The sequence below is a fragment of the Chrysochloris asiatica genome, unplaced genomic scaffold (assembly GCF_000296735.1).
Source record: "Chrysochloris asiatica unplaced genomic scaffold, ChrAsi1.0 scaffold00024, whole genome shotgun sequence".
Lineage (NCBI taxonomy): Eukaryota > Metazoa > Chordata > Mammalia > Afrosoricida > Chrysochloridae > Chrysochloris > Chrysochloris asiatica.
In genome coordinates this window covers 5,121,806-5,144,230 of record NW_006408542.1, presented here as the reverse complement: position 1 = coordinate 5,144,230, position 22,425 = coordinate 5,121,806, and the positions used below count along the sequence as shown (strand labels likewise).

Below are 22,425 nucleotides of genomic sequence, written 5' to 3'. Positions count from 1 at the left end.
TTGATGCAGAAAAGGCATTTAAGAAAATCCAACATCCATTCCTGATAAAAACACTCAACAAAGTAGGAATTGAAGGGAAATTCCTCAACATAATCAAGAGCATATATACAAAACCAAGAGCCTAAATCACGCTCAATGGCGAGAAACTGAAAGCCTTCCCTCTGTGAACAGGAACCAGACAAGGACACCCTTTATCACCACTCCTTTTCAATATTGATTGTGCTGGAAGTTTTAGCCAGAGCTATACAGCATCAGAGAGCAATTAAAGACATCCATATTGGCAAAGAAGAAGTACAACTCTACTTATTTGCAGACGATATGATCCTATGCATAGAAAACCCCAAAGACTCAGTAAAAAACCTACTAGACTCATCGAAAGATTCAGCAAAGTGGCAGAGTATAAGATCAACTTGCAAAAATCAGTTGGATTTCTCTATGGCAACAACGATAGTGCTGAAAAGGACATTAGGAAGGCAATACCATTTACAATAGCTGTCCAATGGATGAAATATTTAGGAATAAATGTAACCAGAGAAACAAAGGACTTACACAAACAAAATTACAAAACACTTCTACAAGAAACCAAAAGAGACCTACAGAAGTGGAAGAACATACCATGTTCCTGGATAGGAAGACTCAACTTTGTGAAAATGTCAATACTGCCCAAAGCAATTTACACATACAATATAATCCCAATCCAGATTCCAACAACATTCTTCAAAGAGATGGAAATGACAATTACTTTTTTGGAAAGGAAAGAGACCCAGGATAAGCAAAACACTGCTTAAAAAGAAGAACAAGCTTGGAGGTCTCTCACTCCCCGATTTCACAATTTACTACATGGCTACAGTGGTCAAAACAGCCTGGTTCTGGTACAATGAAAGATACAATGATCAATGGAACAAAATCGAGAGTCCAGAAATTAACCCAACCACAAACAGCCAAATTATTTTTCACAAAGTGCCTAGGCATATTGCATGGGGAGGAGACAGTCTCTTTAACAAATGGTGCTGGAAGAACTGGAAAGCTGTATGTAAAACACTGAAACAAGACCTTTGCCTCATGCACTATACAAAAATGAACTCAGCATGGATTAAAGATCTAAATGTGAATCTCAAAATTATGAAGGTCATCAATGAAAAAATAGGGACAAATGTGAGGGCGCTGATCCAGGGCATATACAGACTACCACATATTTTGAAAAGTATACAAACAAAAATAGACAGAATAGATGATTGGGACATATTGAAAATTAAAAATTTATGTGCATCAAAAGACTTCACCAGAAGAATAAAAAGGGAACCCACAGGATGGGAAACTATCTTTTGCAACAACACATCAGATAAGAGACTCATTTCTAAAATATATAGGAACCTACAACACCTCTACAAGAAAAAGACAAATAACCCAATTGAAAAATGGGCACAGGGCATGAACAGACACTTCACCAAAGAGGAGATCATGGCAGCCAACAAACACATGAAGAAATGTTCATGATCACTAGCCATCAGAGAAATGCAAATAAAACAACAATGAGATATCATCTCACACCAGCAATAACAGCAAAGATCAAAAAAGCAGAGGACAACAAATGCTGGCAAGGATGCGGAAAGATTGGGACTCTCCTACATTGTTGGTGCGAATGCAAAATGGGCCAACCACTCTGGAAAGCAAAATGGCGCTTCCTCAGAAGGCTGGAAATAGAAATACCGTATGACCCAGCAATTCCTCTACTTGGTATTTACCCACAAGAAATACGAGCCATAACACGAGTATATATATGTGCACCAATGTTCATAGCAGCACTATTCACAATAGCAAAAAGAAGGAGACAACCAAAATGCCCATCAATTGAAGAATGGATAAACAAACTGTGGTACATACACACAATGGAATATATGCTACCTTGACGAACAACAAGGAAGCTGCAAGCCATCGCATAACATGGATGAACCTTGAGGACATTATGTTGAGTGAAATTACTCAGTCACAAAAGAAGAAATACTGCATAGGACCATTCTTGTAAAAGGCTAAGGAAAAGAATCCACCCAAAAGGGGAGGGGGGAATCAACCATATATATAATTGCTGATCACCAGGATGTATGGATGAGAGAAGGGGAGGGAGGGGAAGAAAGAGCACAGGGTAGGGAACTGACACAGGAGACTCTGGGAGCGGGGTGGGGGTGGGGGTGGGGAAGGCTGGCAATACACAAGTGGGAGGGGAGAAAGAAGAACAAGGTGGACAGGAGTAGTTAGGCAGGTTCATAAGGGCTAGGTGGGGCAGAGCTAAATGACATGGTATACACAGGGCTTCAGGATACAGGAATCGAGACATGGCTTGAAAGGGGGAAAAGAGGGGAATAATGTTAGGATGCTTGGCCATCTTTTGAATTTTGGTCTCCCTTGCCTACCATTGTGAAATAGACACTGGGGGTGGGGGTGGGGACAGGCAGAAATATCACAACAGAAAACATGTGGACCCGGATCCAGCCTATAAATAACTGGAATACTTTAGGGGAGTGGCTGGAAACTGCCCAGAACCAAAATCGTGGGGGGACTATGACAGCAAGGACAGATGGAGTGGCTGGGGACACAGGACTCAGGGAGAGAGAGGAGCTGTTTGCTGACAGCCGAGGGGGTGGTGGGCAGTCCTATAGGGTATATCCTTTGGTTATAGGAGGGGATTTTAATCATTGCAATGAAATGAAATACGATAGGATGAATGTGAAACTGAAGTGGGGCAGAGGCAAATAATGATGTATTCACAATCTTGGAACAACAGGGCTCTGGAATACAGAGATTGAGACATGGTTTGAATGGGGAAAAGGGGGGAATAATGTTAAGATGCTTGGCTGTCTATTGAATCTTGGTTCCCCTGGCATACCACTATGAAATAGACACTGGAGGGGGAGAGAAAGGAATAGCCAGAAATACCACCATAGAAAGCTTGTAAATCCATCTTCTGCCTATAACTGATTGGAATACCTAAAATGGGTATACAATGTGCCCAGTGAAGGAGGCTTCCTTTGGAGTCTCAGCATTACACAAGACCATAGGTGGAATCCTGAACAGCATCCAGAATCTACTGAGGGGAAATTTCCACTTGAAAGGACAAGCAGACCAGCCTGGAGTGGCAAGAACAGAAGATACTTCCTGAAAAAAGACTGACAGGAAAAATACAAAATATAAGCAGGCCGACTCATTACTGAAAGAACAATCAAGTGGCTCACCCAGGAGACATCAAGGCAAGTGGTCGGGTCCCCCTCAGGGCAAACCCCCTTTTAAAACTAAGACTCAATGGGAATGCACGCTCTGATTGGTGAACACGTTCGACACCCATAAGGGGAAGTAAGGGAAAAACAGCAATGAAGCTGCGAGCTAAGCCCTACAACACTCAATAGACTCCTGTAAACTGGATAGAGACCTGGTTGGCCAGCAGTGTGCCAAGTCCAGGGGACTCTTGGACCCAGAGTCAGCGACATAGCCACAGAGGGCTAGAGTGGAGAGTGAAGCGTCCAGCTGATGAGAAGAGAGGGAACATGCATAAGTACTTCCACACTGGCAGATAATACCCATGTGATCTGGCTTCAATATCTTGATGATCAGAGCTCAAAGAGAAGAAGAGAGAAGAGGGGAAAAAAGAATAATCTGATACAATTTGATGAACCTGACCTACACCTATGGAAGCAGTAGCTCAAAAGAGGGAACAAATCTTCACAGCGAGGATCATTCCCATCTCCTCTGCACATGGAGAGGACATGGATGGGCAACTTGGACATTGCTACCCAGAATGGGAGAGCTAGGCAAGTAGTGACTGGCTTACAATCTTTCAAGAGGGAACCTAGATCCAGAGGGCATGGAGCAAGGTATTATCTACACTGAGTAGTATCCATTCTGCCTAATTGGGGCTGATGAAAGGAGAGATGTGGATAGGTCTCTGAAATACAATAGCAAATAATTGTTATCAGGACTGATTGGAAGGGCTGGAAATGTAAAGGTAGATGTTTCAGTGCAAAGTGAGGGGAAGTGATTAACCTTACAATCTAGGAGCGAAGGTCCCTGGGACCATCAAAGGAGAAGAGCAGATAACGGGATCCTACCCAGAGAAGCAGTGATGCCAGGGATGGAGACAGAGACGATGAGGTGGGGAGATGGAGCAGCTAGAGACTTTGGACCCAGAGAGAGAGAGGGGCGATATGCCAATGACCGGGGGGTAAAGGGGCAGGCTGCGGGGTATACCCTTTGGTTGATGGATGATGCATGGATGGAATTGTAACCATGGCAAGGAAACTATATACGATGGATCAATGTGAAGCTGATATCCTCCCATGTAAACTATCACATAATTCACAATAAAGCATTAAAAACAAAAGAAATGAATACCAAACCTTCCCTTCCACAACGTAGTCTACTTCTCAGCTGGATTTTATAATCCACTGCAATGGCCTCACAAGACTCAGACACCATACCTACAGTTTTGGGGTTGATTGAGGAAGTTTACAGGTTACAAGACAGCAACAGAAAATGCTCAGGACACAGTTCTTTCAGTCAGGATAGGCTCTCCTCAGTCAAACCCACATGCAGGCCTCTCTCTGACCCTCAGCCCCATAGCCTGGCCTCTGCCCTGCATAGCAACGCTGTTTTAGGGTTGATGATGTATGTTTAAAGGATACCCTATTCCACTATAAGCCTTAGCCTGAAGGCATTAAGCTTTAGCTCATCTAAATGCTTTGAAAGCCCACTCCACAAGTGAGCCTCCCACCCAAAGGTACTCAGCTGTACTTGATCTGTGAGTTGGGAAGCCCAGCACACTGCCGGATTCTCTGGCTCTTGATTCTGCTGCTACCGCTCCTCTGGTCGCTGGCACACAGTTTTCTGTCCCTGGGTTGAGACAGTTCAATGTGCAGGTATCTCAGGGTTCTAACTATGCGTTCCATTCCTGGCTGCTTGTCTTTGTTAGTAGCATCCCCTGCCTCCTGCTTCTGAGATGGCTCATTTTAAACCAGTTAGAATTCCAGGTTTTTACAATCACAATGAACTCTGTTCACATTCATTCACAACTGAATCATATCTTCCTATCAGTATCTTCTCCCAACTTCTCTTACCCACATCCATCAGGAAAAGAGTCATTTGGTGGGAGTTACAAAGACTGAGGCTAGAAGTTGTTGCTTTTAAGGTACCTTCAAGTAGTTTCAGAGTCACAGTGACCCTTGTATAAGAGAGTATATTCTAAGGAGCATTCTGACTATACTTCATCCAACACAAATTTGTTTGTTCTTTTGGCAGTCCATGGTACTTTCACTATTCTTCTCCAACACCGTAATTCAAATGCACTGGTTCTTTCTTCTATGGTCTTCCTTATCCATTGTCCAACTTTCACAAGCATATGAGGTGACTGAAAATACCATGCCTTGGATAAAAATGATCTTTTGCAACAGATTTGCCTAATACAATAGTTGTTAACTTCTTGACTGTTGCTTCCATGAGTGCTGATGGTGGAACCAAGCAAAATGAAGTTTTTTAAAACTTTAATCTCTTCTTCATTTATCATGATGTTATTTATTGGTCAGTGGTGAAAATTTTTTAAGTTCTCTACCTTTAAGTGCAATCCACACTGAAGACAGTGGTCTTTGATATTTATCAGTAAGTATTTTAAGTCTTCATTTCCAACAAGCAAGGTTGTATTATCTACATATCACAGGTTGCTAATACGTTTTCCTCCAATCCTGATGCCATGCTCTCCTTCATATAATCCAGTTTCTTGGGTTATTTGCTCAGTATACAGCTTGAATAAGTATGGTGAAAGGACACAACCCTAGCGCATACCTTTCCTGATTTTAAACCATTCAAGTGTCTCCTTGCTCTGCTCTAACAACTACCTCTTGGTCTATGCACAGGTTCCCTCAGGAGTCCAATTAAGTGTTCTGGGATACCCGTTCTTCACAATGCTATCCATAGCCTGTGATTGTCCACACAGTCAAAAGACTTTGCATAGTGAATAAAGCAAAAGTAAACATCTTTCTGAGATTTTCTGTTTTCAGCCAATATTCGTCCGATATCAACAATAATATTCTTTGTTCTGCATCCTCTTCTGACTCTGGCTTGTATTTCTGGCCATTCCCTGTCAATGTACTCTTGCAACTTGGCGCTGTAGGTTAATGCATCAGACTGTAAAGCTGTTTGAACTGCAAGGCTGGCGGCTGAAGCTCACCAGCTGCTCCTTGGAAACCCTATACAGGGTCCCTATGGGTTGGAACTGACTAGACGGCACTTAACAACCACAATAAAAACAGCATAAGACCAATTGATGGTCTGTCCCACAGTTTGCCTCTGGCCTTGTTTTGCTGATGATATGGAGCTTTCCTACCTTTATCTTTCCACAGAAGTAGTCAATTTGATTCTGAAGCATTCCAGCTGGTGAGATTCATGTGCTGTTTTAAAAAGGTATTTGCAATGAATAACTCATCAGACTTGCAAAATTCTATCAAGCGATCTCCAGAATCACTTCTATTACCAAGGCCTTATTTTCCAACTACTGATCCTTCCTCTTTGTTTCAAACCTTTAAATTCCAATCACCAGTAATTATCAATGCAGCGTGACTGTATGTTCAGTTGATTTCAGACTGAAGAAGTTGGTAGAATTTTTCAATTTCATCATCACTGGCTTTAGTGGTTGGTGGTGCATAAATTTGAATAATAGTGGTATTAACTGGTCTTCCTTGAAGACGAATGGATATTATCCTATCACTGTACTTGAAGATAAACCTTGAAATGTTCTTTTTGATGATGAATGTGATGTCATGCCTCTTCAACGTGTCATTCCAGGCATAGTAAATCATATGACTGTTGAATTCAAAATGGCCAATAGAAGTCCAGATCACTAATGCCTAGGATGTCAATCTTTATACATCCCATTTGATTTGTGACAACTTCCAGTTTTCCTAGATTCATTCTTCTACATTCTATGTTCCTGTTATTAAAGGATGTATATAGCTGTTTCTCATTTTAAGTTGTGCTTCATCAGCAAATGAAGGTCCTGAAAGTTTTTGCTCCATTCACTTCATTATGGACATAACTATTTTGAGGAAGTAGCTCTTCCCTACTCATATTTTGAGTGTTTTCCATCCTGAGGGACTCATCTTATGGCTGATAATGTTCTGCTGTTATTCATATGGTTTTCTATGGTTAACCATTCAGAAATAGTCAGTCATCATCTTCTTCCTAGTCTATCTTAGGCTGGGAGCTCCACTGAACCCTGTCCATCATGGGTGACCCTGCTGTCATTTTAAATATGAGTGCCATAGCTTCCAGCATCACAGCAACACACAAGCCACTGCAGTGCTACAATCTGACAGAAAATGGTAGATGTCTTGAAAGAGACATTAATTTATTCACTACAGCACAGGGATGATAGTTACTCTCAAGTCAGGGGAGGCAAGGGAGACAAATGAAAAGATGTAGATTACTGTCTGGGTCCTATGTTTGGATTTAGGAGGTGGTTTTGCAGATGATTATTATATTACCTATAATGGCTAATACAGTTAACTTACTTAATACAGCTCTTTTAACCATGGTCTTTATAGGTCCCAAATGATTAGGTGGGACTATGCAAATAGGGTGTACAGGAGTGTAACGCAGGGAGTGATTAGTTTTGCCATCCCATTAGCTTTAAAATCAGACATTTAAGAAACAGGAACAGAAGATCTCATGACCATAAAGACAGAGAGCCATAAACACAGCATATAATTCCTGTGAGGGAGAAACAACAGAATGTGGCAGCAGAGACATCAGAATGGAGAGGCAGAGCAGCACGCATCCTGGACAACAGAACAAGTAAAACTTGAGCATCTTTAGACAGGAGGTTGGCTTGCAGAACTGGGTGCCCTTTGGGCATTTATCAGCACTGGAGAAGGAGCTTGTAACATTTGCCTGCACAGGGCAGAGGCCAGGGAGCCAAGTGGCTGATAGACCAAGGACCAGAGAGAGACATGCCTGTGTTACCACTGAGAAGACATGTTCCTGACCAATGAACTATTGTATTCTGAGTTGTTTCTGATCCTGAATTGCACACTGTTACCTTCATTCAGAGGAGTTCTGGTGTGGCGCTGTGGGATAATACACTGGATGGCAAGGTCTGTTTGAACAGCAAGGCTGGAGGTTCAAATTCACCAGCAGCTCCTTGGAAACCCTAAACAGGGTCGTTATGAGTCACAGTTTTATTTGCTTGTGAAAATTCATTTATTGATTTAATTATGATTTGTATTCTTTTCTGTGTGGGCATTTCAAAAAAGTATAAAATTTTTTTAACCATACACATCTACATAATCATATTTTATAAAACAGAATACAAGTAATTAATAAACAATATTAGGAATGAAACAGAGTCATCATTATTACAGGTAGTTCATAGATTCTACTGACATATTGGCTATTGTTGTTAAGCACCATCAAGTTGGTTCTGACTCACCAGAAGCCTGTACAGGGTTTCCAAGGAACAGCTGGTGGGTTTGAACTGCCAACCTTGTGGTTTGAAGTCCAGTGCTTACCTGACAGTGCCATGCCAGGAAATAGACAACTGCTTAAAAAAACTGTTACTGCTCAGGAATAGGCAAGAAAATGAAATAAAAGGCATCTAAATTGGAAAGAAAGAAGTTAAACTATCTGTTCGCAGATGACAAGATTTTCTCCATAGATAACTCTCAGGAATACACATACACACAACTATTAGAATGAACAAGTTTAGCATGGTTGCAGGATACAGAGCTGGATTACATATGATAACAAAAGTACAAATGACAAAAAATTTAAACAAAGTGGACTTTATCACAATTAAAAGCACGTTCTTCAAAGACACCTCAAGAAAGCAAAAAGATAATCCATGCAGTAGGGGAAAATGTTTTAAAATCATGCATCTGATAAGAAACATGTGTACTTACTTTCATAACTCTTACAATTCAATAATTAAAAAAAGACATATAACCCAATTAAAAATGGGTAAAGAATTTGAATAGGTGTTTTACCCCTCAAAAAAACAGAAATGGCCAAAAAGTCACCAAGAATGCCAGTAAAGAAAACAACTGCAGCTCAAATAGAAAAATGCAAGTAAGAACCACATTAAATGCTATTCCACACCCACTTGGGTGGCTATTTAAAAAAACAACAATAATATGTCAACAAGGAGTTGAGAAACTGAACACAGAAGAGATTTCTATACATTGATGACGGGGGTTGTAAAATGGTGAGAACAGTTTTGAAAACAATTTTGCATTTCCTCAGAAGGTTAAAACAAGTTATCAGATGGCTCAGCAACTCCACTCCTGAGTACATCCTAAGATAATTGAAAATGTTATGCCCGCACAAAAACCTGAAGTATTACATTCATAGTCTCATATTCATAACAGCCTAAAAGTGAAAACAAGACAAACGCCCAGAAACTAAAGAACAGAACAATAAAATATGGCAGATTTCATATAAGAGAATATTATTTGGTAATATAAAGGAACAAAGGATAGCTCCCTGCTACAACATGGCTAAATCCTAGAAACATGACAAGTAAAAGGCCACATAGAACATGATTTCATTTACATAACATGTTTAGAATAAGCAAGTCCACAGGAACTGAAAATAGATTATTGCTTGCCAGAGGTTCTGGGAGATGGGGAAATGGGGAGTAAGTGCTAATGAGTATGGAGTTTCTTTTTCAGAGTGTTGAAAATGTTCTGAAATTAGATGGTGTTGATGGTTGCACAACTCTGAATGAACTAATAATCACCAACAGAATACTTTAAAACAGTGATCTTCATGGTATAAACATAAGATTTCAGTACGGCTCTTATTTAAAAGAAGAACAAAAACCTTCAATATTCCTGTTGCTTAGTGTCATAGCCACAAAATAAGTTCCAACAGTATTTATATCTACTCTAACACACGTACCTTTTTCTGTCTCTCTTCCTCTCACAACCACACAGATCAGATAGTTTGCAGTGTTGACTAAATTGCCATAGAATTAGACTTACTCAAACTCTTCCAAGCATTGAAAGAAAAGGGGCCCAGTCCTCAGCTAGTGTAACTAGAATAACTGACCTAACAACCAAACAAGAATAATATGAGGAATGAAAATTATAGTCCATATTCACACATGTACATAAATGTAAAAACCTATGTTCAAGTGTGAGAATAAAATAGCCAAAGAACAACAAACATGAAAGATTATATCATAACTAAATCTGTTTTATTCCAGAAATTACAAGCACAGTTTAACATTAGAAAATTTCTCTAGGGCAAGAGATATCATGAGAAACACATGTAATCATTACTGTGTAGCTGCTAAGTGCTGTCAAATTCCAGCTCATAGTAATCCTATGATAGGGTTTTCAAACAATGGCTGGTGGGGTGGAACCACCAACCTTCTGGTTAACAGTCCAGAGCTTACCCTACAGTGCCACACCAGTACTCCTGTAATCACTTTGTTCTTGTTGCTGTTAATTTCCATCAAATCAGTTATGACTCATAGTGATCCTATACTTTCATGGTTGTTAAAAATGCTAATAACATAAAAAGTTATACAACACATTTCAGGACAAAAAAAAAAAAAATCGAACAATGAATAGAAAGGGTTTTCCTAACCTAATAAAGGTTATTAACCAAAAAATTACAATATATTTTATACTTAATGACAAAACATTAGAAATATTTTCTTTAAAATCAAGACTAGACAAGGATGCACAAAATTACTGTCTCTATTCAGTACTGCAGTAGGGAGCATGCCAACACAGTAATCAAAGGAAAATAAATAAAAATTATAAAACTGGAAAAGATGAAACAGAATAGTCCATATATCTGAACATTAGTCAATAGAATAGAAAATCTAAAAGAATTTACAGGTAAGTAATTGAAATAATTAAATTGTTTTAAGATAATTAAAATAATTAAATTATTTAAATACAATCACTTAATTATAAAAAGTAAATAATTAAAATCGGATTTATGATCCATTTTTGAAAATCAATTTTGTTCTTATACTACAGAATGCAAGTTATAAAATGCAATTTTATGAAGTATAATGTTTTATAATAGCAGGAAAACATAAAGCACTTAAGACAGAAAAGCTTTTATGTCCTTTCTAGAGAAAATTATAAAATATCATCCAAGGACATTAAAAACACCCAAACAAAAGGAGAACAATATCCAGAGGCAGGAAAACTTAATATTAAAGCAATTTCATACACTAAATTAATCTCTGACTTTAATGCAATTCTAACCAAAACCCCAACAGTATTTTCCCGTGGAACTAAAAAACTAATTCCGTGAGTCGCTTCATACTACAACTGCCTCATAGTGTTCCCATAAATCTTTACAGAAGCAGACTGCCACATCTTTTTCCCATGGGTTCAAACTGCCAACTTTTTAGTTAGTAGCCTAGTGCTATAACCACTGCCCCACTAGGCTTCCATGTGAAACTTACTTGACCTTAAAATTAATACAGAAGGATCAAGTGAAATTCGAGTCAAGACAATCCTAAAAAGTAGATTATTAGGGCTAAAGGAAGAAACTACAGCGATTAAGGCAATGTTTTATTAGCAATGTTTTTATATTGGTATGTGCTGTCGAGTTGGTTCAAACTCATAGCAACCCTGTATAGGGTTTCCGAGGAGCAGTTGGTGGATTTGAACTGTCGGCCTTGTGGTTCACAGTCCACTGCTGATCCTACCACACTACACCATAGCAATAGGCAAAACAAAACAAAACACCATTGCCATCCAGTCAATTCGAACTCTTGGCCACCTCAAGAGTGTCAGAGTAGAACTGTAGGTTTTTCAAAGGTCGACTTTTCAGTAGATTGCTAGACCTTTCTACCAAGGTGCCACTGGGTAGATTTATTCCACTGACTTTTCATAGTTGAGCACAAACTGTGTCACCCAGTGATTCAAGTGGCCAACAAAACAGGAGAACATTTGGGATCATCTCTTCTCCACATTAAACAATGCCCACATGTAGGAAAATTCAGACAAGAATCTTCTATTTATTATTGGGTATTTCTAAGAAAATTATGAGAGAAAGTTTTGAAAGGAAATCCAAAATATAAGGCATAGGTAGGCATGCCTAAGAAAATTCAACTCTATCCATAAACTTTGGGTTAGAGCTGAATTTTCTAGGGCAAATAAAAACTCATTTCACATACCTCCAATATTCCAAAACTCTTTTAGTAGGCCTAGAGAAGTTCACCTTACAGTGTGTCAGATATACTTAAAAACATTTGCCTCCTCGTGTACTTTCTTTTCTGGGTTCTATTTTCTGGCCTCAATTTAAAGAACACTGCCATTTCCTCTATCCCCTCTCTCATTTCTGCACAATCAATTGCTTGCTTTTATAGCAACCACATTTCTGATGTCATGGTTGCATTCTTCAAAGAGAAAAATGACACTATTTACTGTGAGAATATGGTAGTGTGTCAAGTTGATTCCAACACGTAGTGACTGTCATGGATTGAACTGTGCTCCCCATAAATACGTGTCAACTTGGTTAAGCCATGATTCTACTGTTATGCAGTGGTTCTCCATTTTGTGATCAGATAATCCTCCATTTTGTGATGTATTGCAAATCCTAGTCTCTCCATGCCTGTGGTTATGGTCCCATTTGAGAGTGAGCTGACTGTTATGTTAATAAGGCAGGATTAGGTCAGAATATTAAGATCAGGTTATGTTTGTTATGCTAAATGAGGTAGGATTAATATGGGGTTAGGATGTATCCTGAGACTTTTACCACCCTACAATAGAAAATATATAAAGACCTCCTACCAGCAAGTAAGCAAGAAAGAAGAGACTGGGAGCAGAGTTCATCCTTTGGACCCAGAGTCCCTATGCTGAGAACCTCCTAGACCTATGGGAAGACTGATGCCAAGATATATGCTCTCCCAGTAACACTGGTCTTACAGATGTTGAATGATGATGACAAGAACTTTTCCCACAGAAAGTTTTCCCCTAGAGCTGGCACCCTCCATTTGAACTTCTAACCTCCTAAAATCCTGGTGTTGCTCTGTAGGGTCAACACTGGACTGCATATCACAAGATCGGGAATTCAAGCTCACCAGATGCTCTTCAGAAACTCTATACAGGGTAACTATGAGTCGGAATTGACCCGATAGCATTTAATGACAACAATAACCACCTTCTAAACTGTGAGTTTAGAGATCATCTGAATAACAGATTTGATACATTAAACACTAAAGACTGAAGACCAGAAGAGTTGTGGGATGACATCAAAAATACAATACAGGAAAAGAAAAAAGTCATTAAGAAGACAAGAAAGAAGGAAAAGATCAAAATGGATGTCAGAAGAGACAATGAAACTTGCTCTCCAGTGTAAAGATGCTAAAGCAAATGGAAGAAATGATGAGGTATGAGAGCCGGAAAAAAAATTTCGAGAACACAAAGTCATATATTACAACGAAATGTGCAAAGATCTGGAGTCAGAAAACCAAAATGGAAGAACACACTCAGCATTTCCCAAGCTGGGGGAACTGAAGAAAAAATTCAAGCTTCAACTTTCATTATTGAAGGATTCTCTGGGCAAATTATTGAAGGATTCTCTGAGCAAAGCATCAAAAGAAGATGGAAGAAATACACAGTCACTGAACCAAAAGGAAATGATTCATGTTCAACCATTTCAGGAGGTAGCATATAATCAAGAACCAATGGTACTGAATGAAGAAAGACGTTCACAGTGCATTGATGGAAGTGGCATAGAAGAAGGCACGAGGAATTGATGGAAAAAAAAGTGAAATCTTTCAAGGAAGTGAGGCAGCACTGGAGGCACTCAGTTATCTATGCCAAGAAATTTGGAAAACAACTATCTAGCCGACTGATTGGAAGAGATCTGTATTTGTGCCCATTCCAAAGAGAGGTGACCCAACGGAATACAAAAACATCGGACAATAGCTTTCATACCCCATGCGAGTAAAGTTTTACTAAAGGAAATACAGAAATGGCTGTAAGCATACATTGACAGAGAACTTTCAGAGGCTCAAGTAGGACTCAGAACAAGGGATATCATTGCTGATGTCCAATGGATCTTGGCTGAAAGCAGAGAATACCAGAAAGATGTTTACCTGTGCTTTATTGACTATGCAAAGGCTTTCGATTGTGTGGATCATGACAAGCTATGGACAACATTGTGAAGTATGAGTATTCTGGAACACTTAATTGTGCTCATGAAGAATCTGTGCGTGGACCAACAGGCAGTGGTTCTAACAGAACATGGGAACACCAAATGGTTTAAAATTAAGAAAGGTGTGTGACACAGTTGTATTCTTTCACCGTACTTATCAACGTTTATGCTGAACAAATAATCCAAGAAGATAGATTATAGGAAGAAAAATGTGGCATCAGGATTGAAGGAAGACTCATTAACAACTTGCGATATACAGATGATACAACCTTGCTTGCTGAAAGTAAAGAGGACTTCAGATACTTATTGATGAAGATCAGAGACCACAGCCTTCAGTATCTCAATGTAAAGAAAACAAAAATCCTCACCATTAGACCAATAAACAACATTCTTATCAGCAGAGAAAAGAGTGAAGTTGTCAAGGACTTCATTCTTCTTGAATTGACTATCAAACTCACAGAAGCAGCAGTCAAGAAATCAGACGACGTATTGCATTAGGCAAATCTGCTGCACAAGAACTTTTTAAAGTGTTGAAGAGTAAAGATGTCAGCTTGAGGACTAAGGTGCACCTGATCCAAGCCATGGTACTTTCAATAATCTCATATGCATATGAAAGCTGGACAGTGAATAAGGAAGACTGTAGACGAATTGATGCGTTTGAGTTATGGTGTAGGAGGAGAATATTGAACATGCCATGGGCTGCCAAAAGAAGAAACAGATTTGTGTTGGAAGAAAGTATAGCCGGAGTGCTCCTTGGAGGCCAGGATGGCCAAACTTTGCCTCTTATACTTCGGACATATTGTCAGGAGGGACCAGCCACTGGAGAAGGATATCATGTTTGGTAAAGTGGAGGGTCAGAGAAAAAGAGAAAGAACCCCAGTGAGATGGATTGGCAAAGTGGCATCATCAGTGGGCTCAAGCGTGGCAAAAACTGTGAGGTTGGCCCAGGACTAGGCAGTGTTTCGTTCTGTTGTACATACGGTTGCTATAAGTCAGTACCAACTCGATGGCACCTAACAACAACAACAAACTGTGAGAGAATACATTTCTGTTTGTTAAAGCCATCCATTTGAGGTATTTCTGTTATACAAGCACTAGATACCTAAGATACCCTACAGGACACTGTAGAACTGGCCCTGTGGGGTTTTCCAGACTATATCCTTTACCCAAGCAGATCATTGAGTCTTTTCTCCCAAAGAGAAGCTGGTGGTTTAGACTCACCAACTTTTTGGTTATCATTCAAGCACATAACACAATACCACGTTTTGAGAAACATGGTGGTAATGAGTTGTATCACATCAGACAAAAAGATTCCTCATTACAGTACTACGGCCTCTGCCCACTTCAGGCACCAGATTCAATTCCCTTTCCTTGACCTTATCTTATCTTATCTCTTATTGTTGTTATTGTTGTTTTCAAAAGATACATGCTAACAGGAAGAGGGAAAATTCAAAATTAAAATAACATCCTAACTCAAAGATACAGACTTGGTTGGAAAATAAAGGCAAATTATTGAAACAACAGATTTTTTTCTATAAAATCTGATTTTAGTCTCATTTGCTGCTTTTAACTGCTGATAAACATTTTGCATTAATTGGGTTTGACATATACACCAAACAGCCACCACTCATCTGTCAGTTTGTCTACTGCAGTGGCTTTTGAGTTGCTGTGATTCTGAAAGCTATGCCACCGGTATTTTAAATACCAGTAGGGTCACCCATGTTGGAAATGTTTCAGATGAGCTTCCGGATGAAGACAGACTAGGAAGAGAGAGTGGCAAACTACTTCCGAATATTTAGTAACTGAAAACCTTATGAATAGCAGAGAAACACTGTCCGATATAGTGCCAGAAAATTAGCCCCTCAGGTTGGAAGGCACTCAAAATGTGACTTGGGGAAGAGCTGCCTCCTCAGAGTATAGCTGACCATGATGATGCAAATGGAATAAAGCCTGTGGGAGAAAAGCCTGCGGGACCTTCTTTTGCTGATGGGGCACAAATCAAAATGAAGAGAAACAGCTGTAAACATGCACAGAAAATCAGAACATGGAATGTACAAAGTGTGAATCTGAGAAAATTGGAAGGTGTCAAAAATGAAATGGAACGTATAAACATCGATATCTTAGGTATTAGTGAGCTGAAATGGACTGGTATTGGCCATTTTGCATCTGATAACCACAAGATTTACTATGCCGGGAATGACAAATTGAAGAGGAATGGTGTTGCATTCATTGTCAAAAAGAACATATCCAGATCAGTCATAAGGTACAACATTGTTTGTGATAAGATAATATCAATGCGCATACAGGGAAGCCGAAGGAGCTACGATAGCGTAGTGGTTACGAATCGGGATGTGAATTGCAAGGTCAGCAGTTTGAAACTACTAGCTGTTCCGCGGGGGAATGATGAGGCTTTCCGCTCCCATAAAGATTTACAGCCTTGAAAACCCTGTACAGGGTCACTATGAGTCAGAACAGACTCCACAGCACACAACAACAACAACAACAGGGAAGCCCAGTTAATACCACTATTATTCAAATTTACGCACCAACCACTAAAGCCAGTGAGGATGAAATAGAAGAATTCTACCAACTTCTTTAATCTGAAATCGATCAAACATGTAATCAAGATGTATTGATCATTGCCAGTGATTGGAATGCAAAGTTTGGGAGCAAAGAGGTAGGGTCAGTAGTTGGAAAATATGGCCTTCACGACAGAAATGATACTCGAGAATGCATGATAGAATTCTGCAAAATCAATGACTTGTTCATTTCAAATACCTTCTTTAAACAGCATAAGAAACGACTATACACATGGACCTAACCAGATGGAATACACAGAAATCAAATTGACTACATCTGTGAAAAGAGACAATGGAAAGGCTCTGTATCATCAGTCAAAACAAGGCCAGGGGCATACTGTGGAACAGACCATCAATTACTCATATGCAAATTCAAACTGAAGCTGAAGAAAATGAAAAGAAGTTCATGAGATCCAAAATATGACCTTGAATATATCGCCACCTGAATTTAGAGATCATCGCAAAAACAGATTTGATACATTAAAAACACTAAAGACTGAAGACCAGAAGAGTTGTGGGACAACATCAAGGACATCATACAGGAAGAAAGCAAAATGTCATTAAGCAGTTCAAACAAGGAGGAAAAGGTCAAAATGGATGTCAGAAGAGATACTGAAACTTGCTCTCCAGCGTAGAGATGCTAAAGCAAATGGAAGAAATGAGGAAGTCCAAGAGCTGAACAGAAAACTTCAAAGATCAGCTCGAGAAGATAAAGCCAAATATTACAACAAAATGTGCAAATATCTGGACTCAGAAAACCAAAAAGAAAGAAAACACATTTCTCAAGCTGGGGAAACTGAAGAACAAATTCAAGCCTCAACTTTCGTTATTGAAAGATTCTCTGGGAAAATTATTGAATGATGCAGAAAGCATCAAGAGAAGATGGAAGAAATACACAGAGTCACTGTACCAAAAGGAAATGGTTAATGTTCAACCATTTCAAGAGGTAGCATATGATCAAGAGCCAATGATACTGAATGAGGAAGTCTAAGGTGCTTTGAAGGAATTGGCAAAGAACAAGGCACCAGGAATTGATGGGATAAAAATTGAAATCTTTCAAGCAAGTGAGGAGGCACAGAAGGCACTCACTCATCTCTGCCAAGAAATTTGTAAGACAACTATCTGGCTGACTGACTGGAAGAGATCCATATTGGTGCCCATTCCAAAGAGAGATGACCCAATGGAATGCGGATCTCTTTGATATCCCATGCAAGTAAAGTTTTACTAAAGGTAATACAGAAACGGCTACAATCATACAACTTCCAAAGGTTCAAGCTGGATTCAGAATAGGGTGTGGAATGAGGGGTATCATTGCTTATGTATGATAGATCTTGGCTGAAAGCAGAGAATATCAGAAAGATGTCTACCTGTGCTTTATTGACTACACAAAGGCTTCTGATTGTGTGGATCATGACAAGTTATGGACAACACTGCGAAGTACGAGTATTCCAGAACATTTAATTGTGCTCAGGAGGAATCTGTACCTGGACCAAGAAGCAGTTGTTCGAAGAGAACATGGGAACTGAATGGTTTGAAATTAAAAAGGTGTACAAGTTTGTATTCTTTCAACCATACTTATTCAACCTGTAGGCTAAGCAAATAATCTGAGAATCTGGGTTATATGAAGAAAAATGTGGCATCAGGATTGAAGGAAGACTCATTAACAACCTGTAATATGCAGATGATATTACCTTGCTTGCTGCTTGAAACATTTACTGATGAAGATCAAAGAGCACAGCCTTCAGTATGGATTACATCTCAATGTAAAGAAAACAAAAATCCTCACCACTGGACCAATAAACAACATTCTTATCAATGGAGAAAAGAGTTAAGTTGTCAAGGACTTCATTCTTTTTGGGTCAACTATCAACACTCACGGAAGCAGCAGACAAGAAATCAAACGACATATTGCATTAGGCAAATCTGCTATACAAGATCTTTTTAAAGGTCTTGAAGAGCATATTTGAAGAGCAAAGATGTCAGCTTGAGGACTAATGTGCACCTGACCCCAGCCATGGTATTTTCAATAACCTCATAGGCATGCAAAAGTTGGACAGTGAATAAGGAAGACCATAGAAGAATTGATGCTTTTGAGTTATGGTATTGGAGGAGAATATTAAAAGTGCCATGGGCTGCCAAAAGAACCAACAGATCTGTGTTGGAAGAAGTGCAGCCAGAGTGCTCCTTGGAGGCCAGGATGGCCAATCTTCACCTTTCATGCTTCAGACATATTGGCAGGAGGGACCAGTCCCTGGAGAAGGATATCATGTTTGGTAAGGTAGAATGTCAGAGATACAGAGTAAGACCCCCAACGAGATGGACTGGCCAAGTGGCAGCATCAATGGACTCAAGTGTGGCAACAGTAATGAGGCTGACCCAGGATCAGGCAGTGTTTCGTTCTGCTGTGCATAAGGTTGCTATGGGTTGGTACCGACTCAATGGCACATAACAAGAACAACATACACATTTTTTAATATGTGATTTTAGAGTTCTCCGAGTTCTCAGCTTTGAACATAAATAGATGTGAACAGAGAAATTGGTATTAATTTTTTTAAAGTATTGACTTCTATGTATTACTCTAAATGTTGTCATTGTTAAGTGCCGTTGAGTTGATTCTGACCCATAGCAACCCTGTATAGGGTTTCCAAAGAGCAGCTGGTGAGCTTGAACCACTGACCTTGCAGTTCAAAGGGATTTGCAGTCTGGCGCATTTACCCACAGCGCCACACCAAGATTCCATTACTCTATATAGCTTCACTTTATTTTTACTTATAATTTGATCCTTGGATTAATAAAAACCATCTCTCAGTCAGATACATGACACAAGAAATATCACAGCTATGAGGTCTGATGTAAATAAAAGTATGGAAAATGATTGAGTTAGCTGTGTACATTACGAATAGGGGTGGGTAAAGCACTCATCTGCTAGCAGAAAGGTCATTAGTTGGATCCCACCAGCAACTCTGAGGGAAAAAGAGATAGCAGTGTGCTTCCATAGCAATTCACAGCCTTAGCAACCCTATGGGGCAATTCTGCTGTGTCCTATACTGTCGCTAGGAGTGGTTATCAACTCAATACGACAGTGGGTTTGGTTATACACTATGTAAGGATGTTATCTCTCATAGTTGCTCTTATTATTATTATCAAGTCGGGTATGTCTAATAGTGATCCTGTATGGGTTTCTGAGGCTGTAAATCTTTGCAGGAACAGAAACCCTCATCCTTCTCCTGTGGAGTGGGTGGTAGACTTAAACTGCCAAACTTGTGGTTCACAGTCCAATGCTTATCCTGTGGAGCAGGATAAAATAATACTCTAAAAAAGTATGATATATTTAGAAGACTTGTATACATTAAAGCCCGATGTTATTTTCAGATAATAAAAGTGTTACACGGTCACTCAGAAATTGAGGACTAATGTGTCTCTAAGCAGTTACATCTGTAAAAAACCTGAAATAGAGGAAAATAATCTTTGACTTTCATATTCCAATATCATTAACAAATGATCTTTTAAGAAACTAAAAAAATATAGCAATTAAAGCTAATTGTAGACTGCAACATAAGGATCTTTTTCAGAAAATGTAGGGAAGCTAGTGAGGGGAGGGGGTTTCTTAAGAACTAAGTGGTGATTTCTTCTGAGAGAAGGTAAAGCCTGAGGTGACCTTGTTTTAGACATTTCAATAGCTGAAGATCTGTCTTCATCCTGAGGTGAACCAGCAATGTCTCCATCTTCAAAGGAGTTTAAGGTAATTTCACTTTGACATGGGGTAAACCAACAAGCACTTTTATAAACTGAAGAAAATCCAACAACCACAGCAGAAGATTGACTGGGACGGTGACTCCGAGGGTAATGGAAGTCTGCTGGCTCTTTACTTAGTTGGTCACTCTGTTCAGTATCACTGGCAAGGCTATTTTGAGGAAAAGCAGAAGAAAAATCAACTGGATAAGAAATGAGGGTTGCTGTGTTTTGGTAATAAGTGTCTCTATCAATATTTTCGTAGATTGAAGAAGTGTCTCTTATTTCAGGATCCATAAGACCTTTACTTTTATATTCAGCAGCAGAGAATTTTGCGTATTTTGTAGAATCAGCAATTCTTGGGTGTTTAGTAAATATCCCAATTTCATTTACAGACAAAAACTTCTGATTAGTTGGTTGAGCATCAAAAAAAGTGTTCTGGTGACAGGAAATTATACTTAGTCTCGGGGCTGAGAAAAATCTTGGGGCTCTAGTTCCATAAATGTTTGCAGGAGAGTTTACATCGTTGAAGTCTAATTGTACTTGATAATCAAAGTTAGCTCTGCTTTGTTGTTTAGAAGGTGAAGGACTGGATTTCCTGAATTTAGAGGCCAAAAAACGTCTTTTTTTAGATAAACACAGGAAAGCAGACATATTTGGATTAGAATACAAACTCGAACTTCTTTTAGAAGAAGTGACTCTGTGTGTTTCAGGACAATATGTTAAATGGCCAGGAGGCATATTTGGTTGAGAAACACTAGAGGCTCGATGGTACTGAAGATCTGTGGCAGCTTGCTCTTCAGAACTATATAGGTGGAAGTTCTGGTCCATGTTGCAGCAGCTAGAGTGAGAAAAGTGTGAAATGAGGAAAAAATAGAGAGCAGAGAAGGAGAGCGACTAAGCCTCCTGAAAAGTAATATCTAGCTTACCAATATGGAAACAGCAAGAAACATGAAAAACATAGTAGCTGAAGAAAACAGCCATAGAGAGGTACAGCAAAAGAATGTCTGAATCAGAAATATTACCTCTTAAATTATCTATATAGTACTTGCTCAGTACATTGAGCCTTAGGAAATTAAAGTTGAAAGATTCAGAAAAGTAGGCAGAAATAAACATCAGGAGGGACCTAGGGGAGGGTACCACACCTAAAGGAGCCCATGAAACAAAAGGCAGAATTTCCTTTAAAAATAAGTTTCAAAAATAATAAATGATAAAAGTTGTTTTAAACTACATTGAAAAGAGTTAAATGGAATAATACTCTGTTGATGGTTTGCATTCTAAAAATATAAACCATGAATGAAACAGAACCTCTGTGGAGAAAGTATGTCTGCTAAATATCTACATATTTCAGATATCTAGTTACTAAGGGAAAGGAAAGCAAGCATTAAAGCTTGGTTTAGGAATATTTGCCAGTGTCCTTTACCACAGGGAGTATGTGAAGGGTACTGGGTTTTTGTTTCTTCGTCTACTTATTTGGTTGCTGTTATGTTTCTTAACAACCTACCTTAAGCATTTTCCCATATTGTATTTAATCTAGAACCAATCTCTCCCTTCCCTTCTAGGCCATCATCTGAGAGCTGTGAAATGCCCCGTAGAGGTAGAACATGCCAGAAGACTGAATGGTTAAGCTGCTCGTGGAATTAACGTGACAATGGCACAGAACATGATGAAAGCAGACTCTAGAACCTAATGACATCAGTTTAGAAAAAGATTTTTCTGTGACTCATCTTTCTGAAAAGTTGCAATTTGAGTGACTGTGGAATGTTTACTGTACATACCTTCGTTATGTTCATGGAGCCGGCTAATAAAGTAAGAGGCAAGGAAACAAAGATGAGGGCAGCAACATACATGATATCTACACTATTCTGTGTCTTTCCCCACTTGCCCAATACTTTCATAGTACTGGGCAGCTGGTGAAACTCATTCACTTTTTCACTTCAACACTCTT

General features: G+C 39.2%; 1 protein-coding gene across 1 annotated transcript in view; it reads right to left on the bottom strand.

Annotated features, from left to right (window-relative positions):
- LOC102811064 overlaps window positions 1–21,998 on the bottom strand; it is a 164,303-nt gene extending 142,305 nt beyond the window's left edge. Inside the window, exons 1-2 of the mRNA XM_006839454.1 lie at window positions 21,982–21,998; window positions 20,404–21,318 (exon numbers count right to left, since the gene is read on the bottom strand). Of these exons, the coding sequence (XP_006839517.1) occupies window positions 20,404–21,318; window positions 21,982–21,998 (932 nt within the window). The remainder of the gene's footprint in view (window positions 1–20,403; window positions 21,319–21,981) is intronic.
- Between the last annotated feature and the right edge of the window lie 427 nt (window positions 21,999–22,425).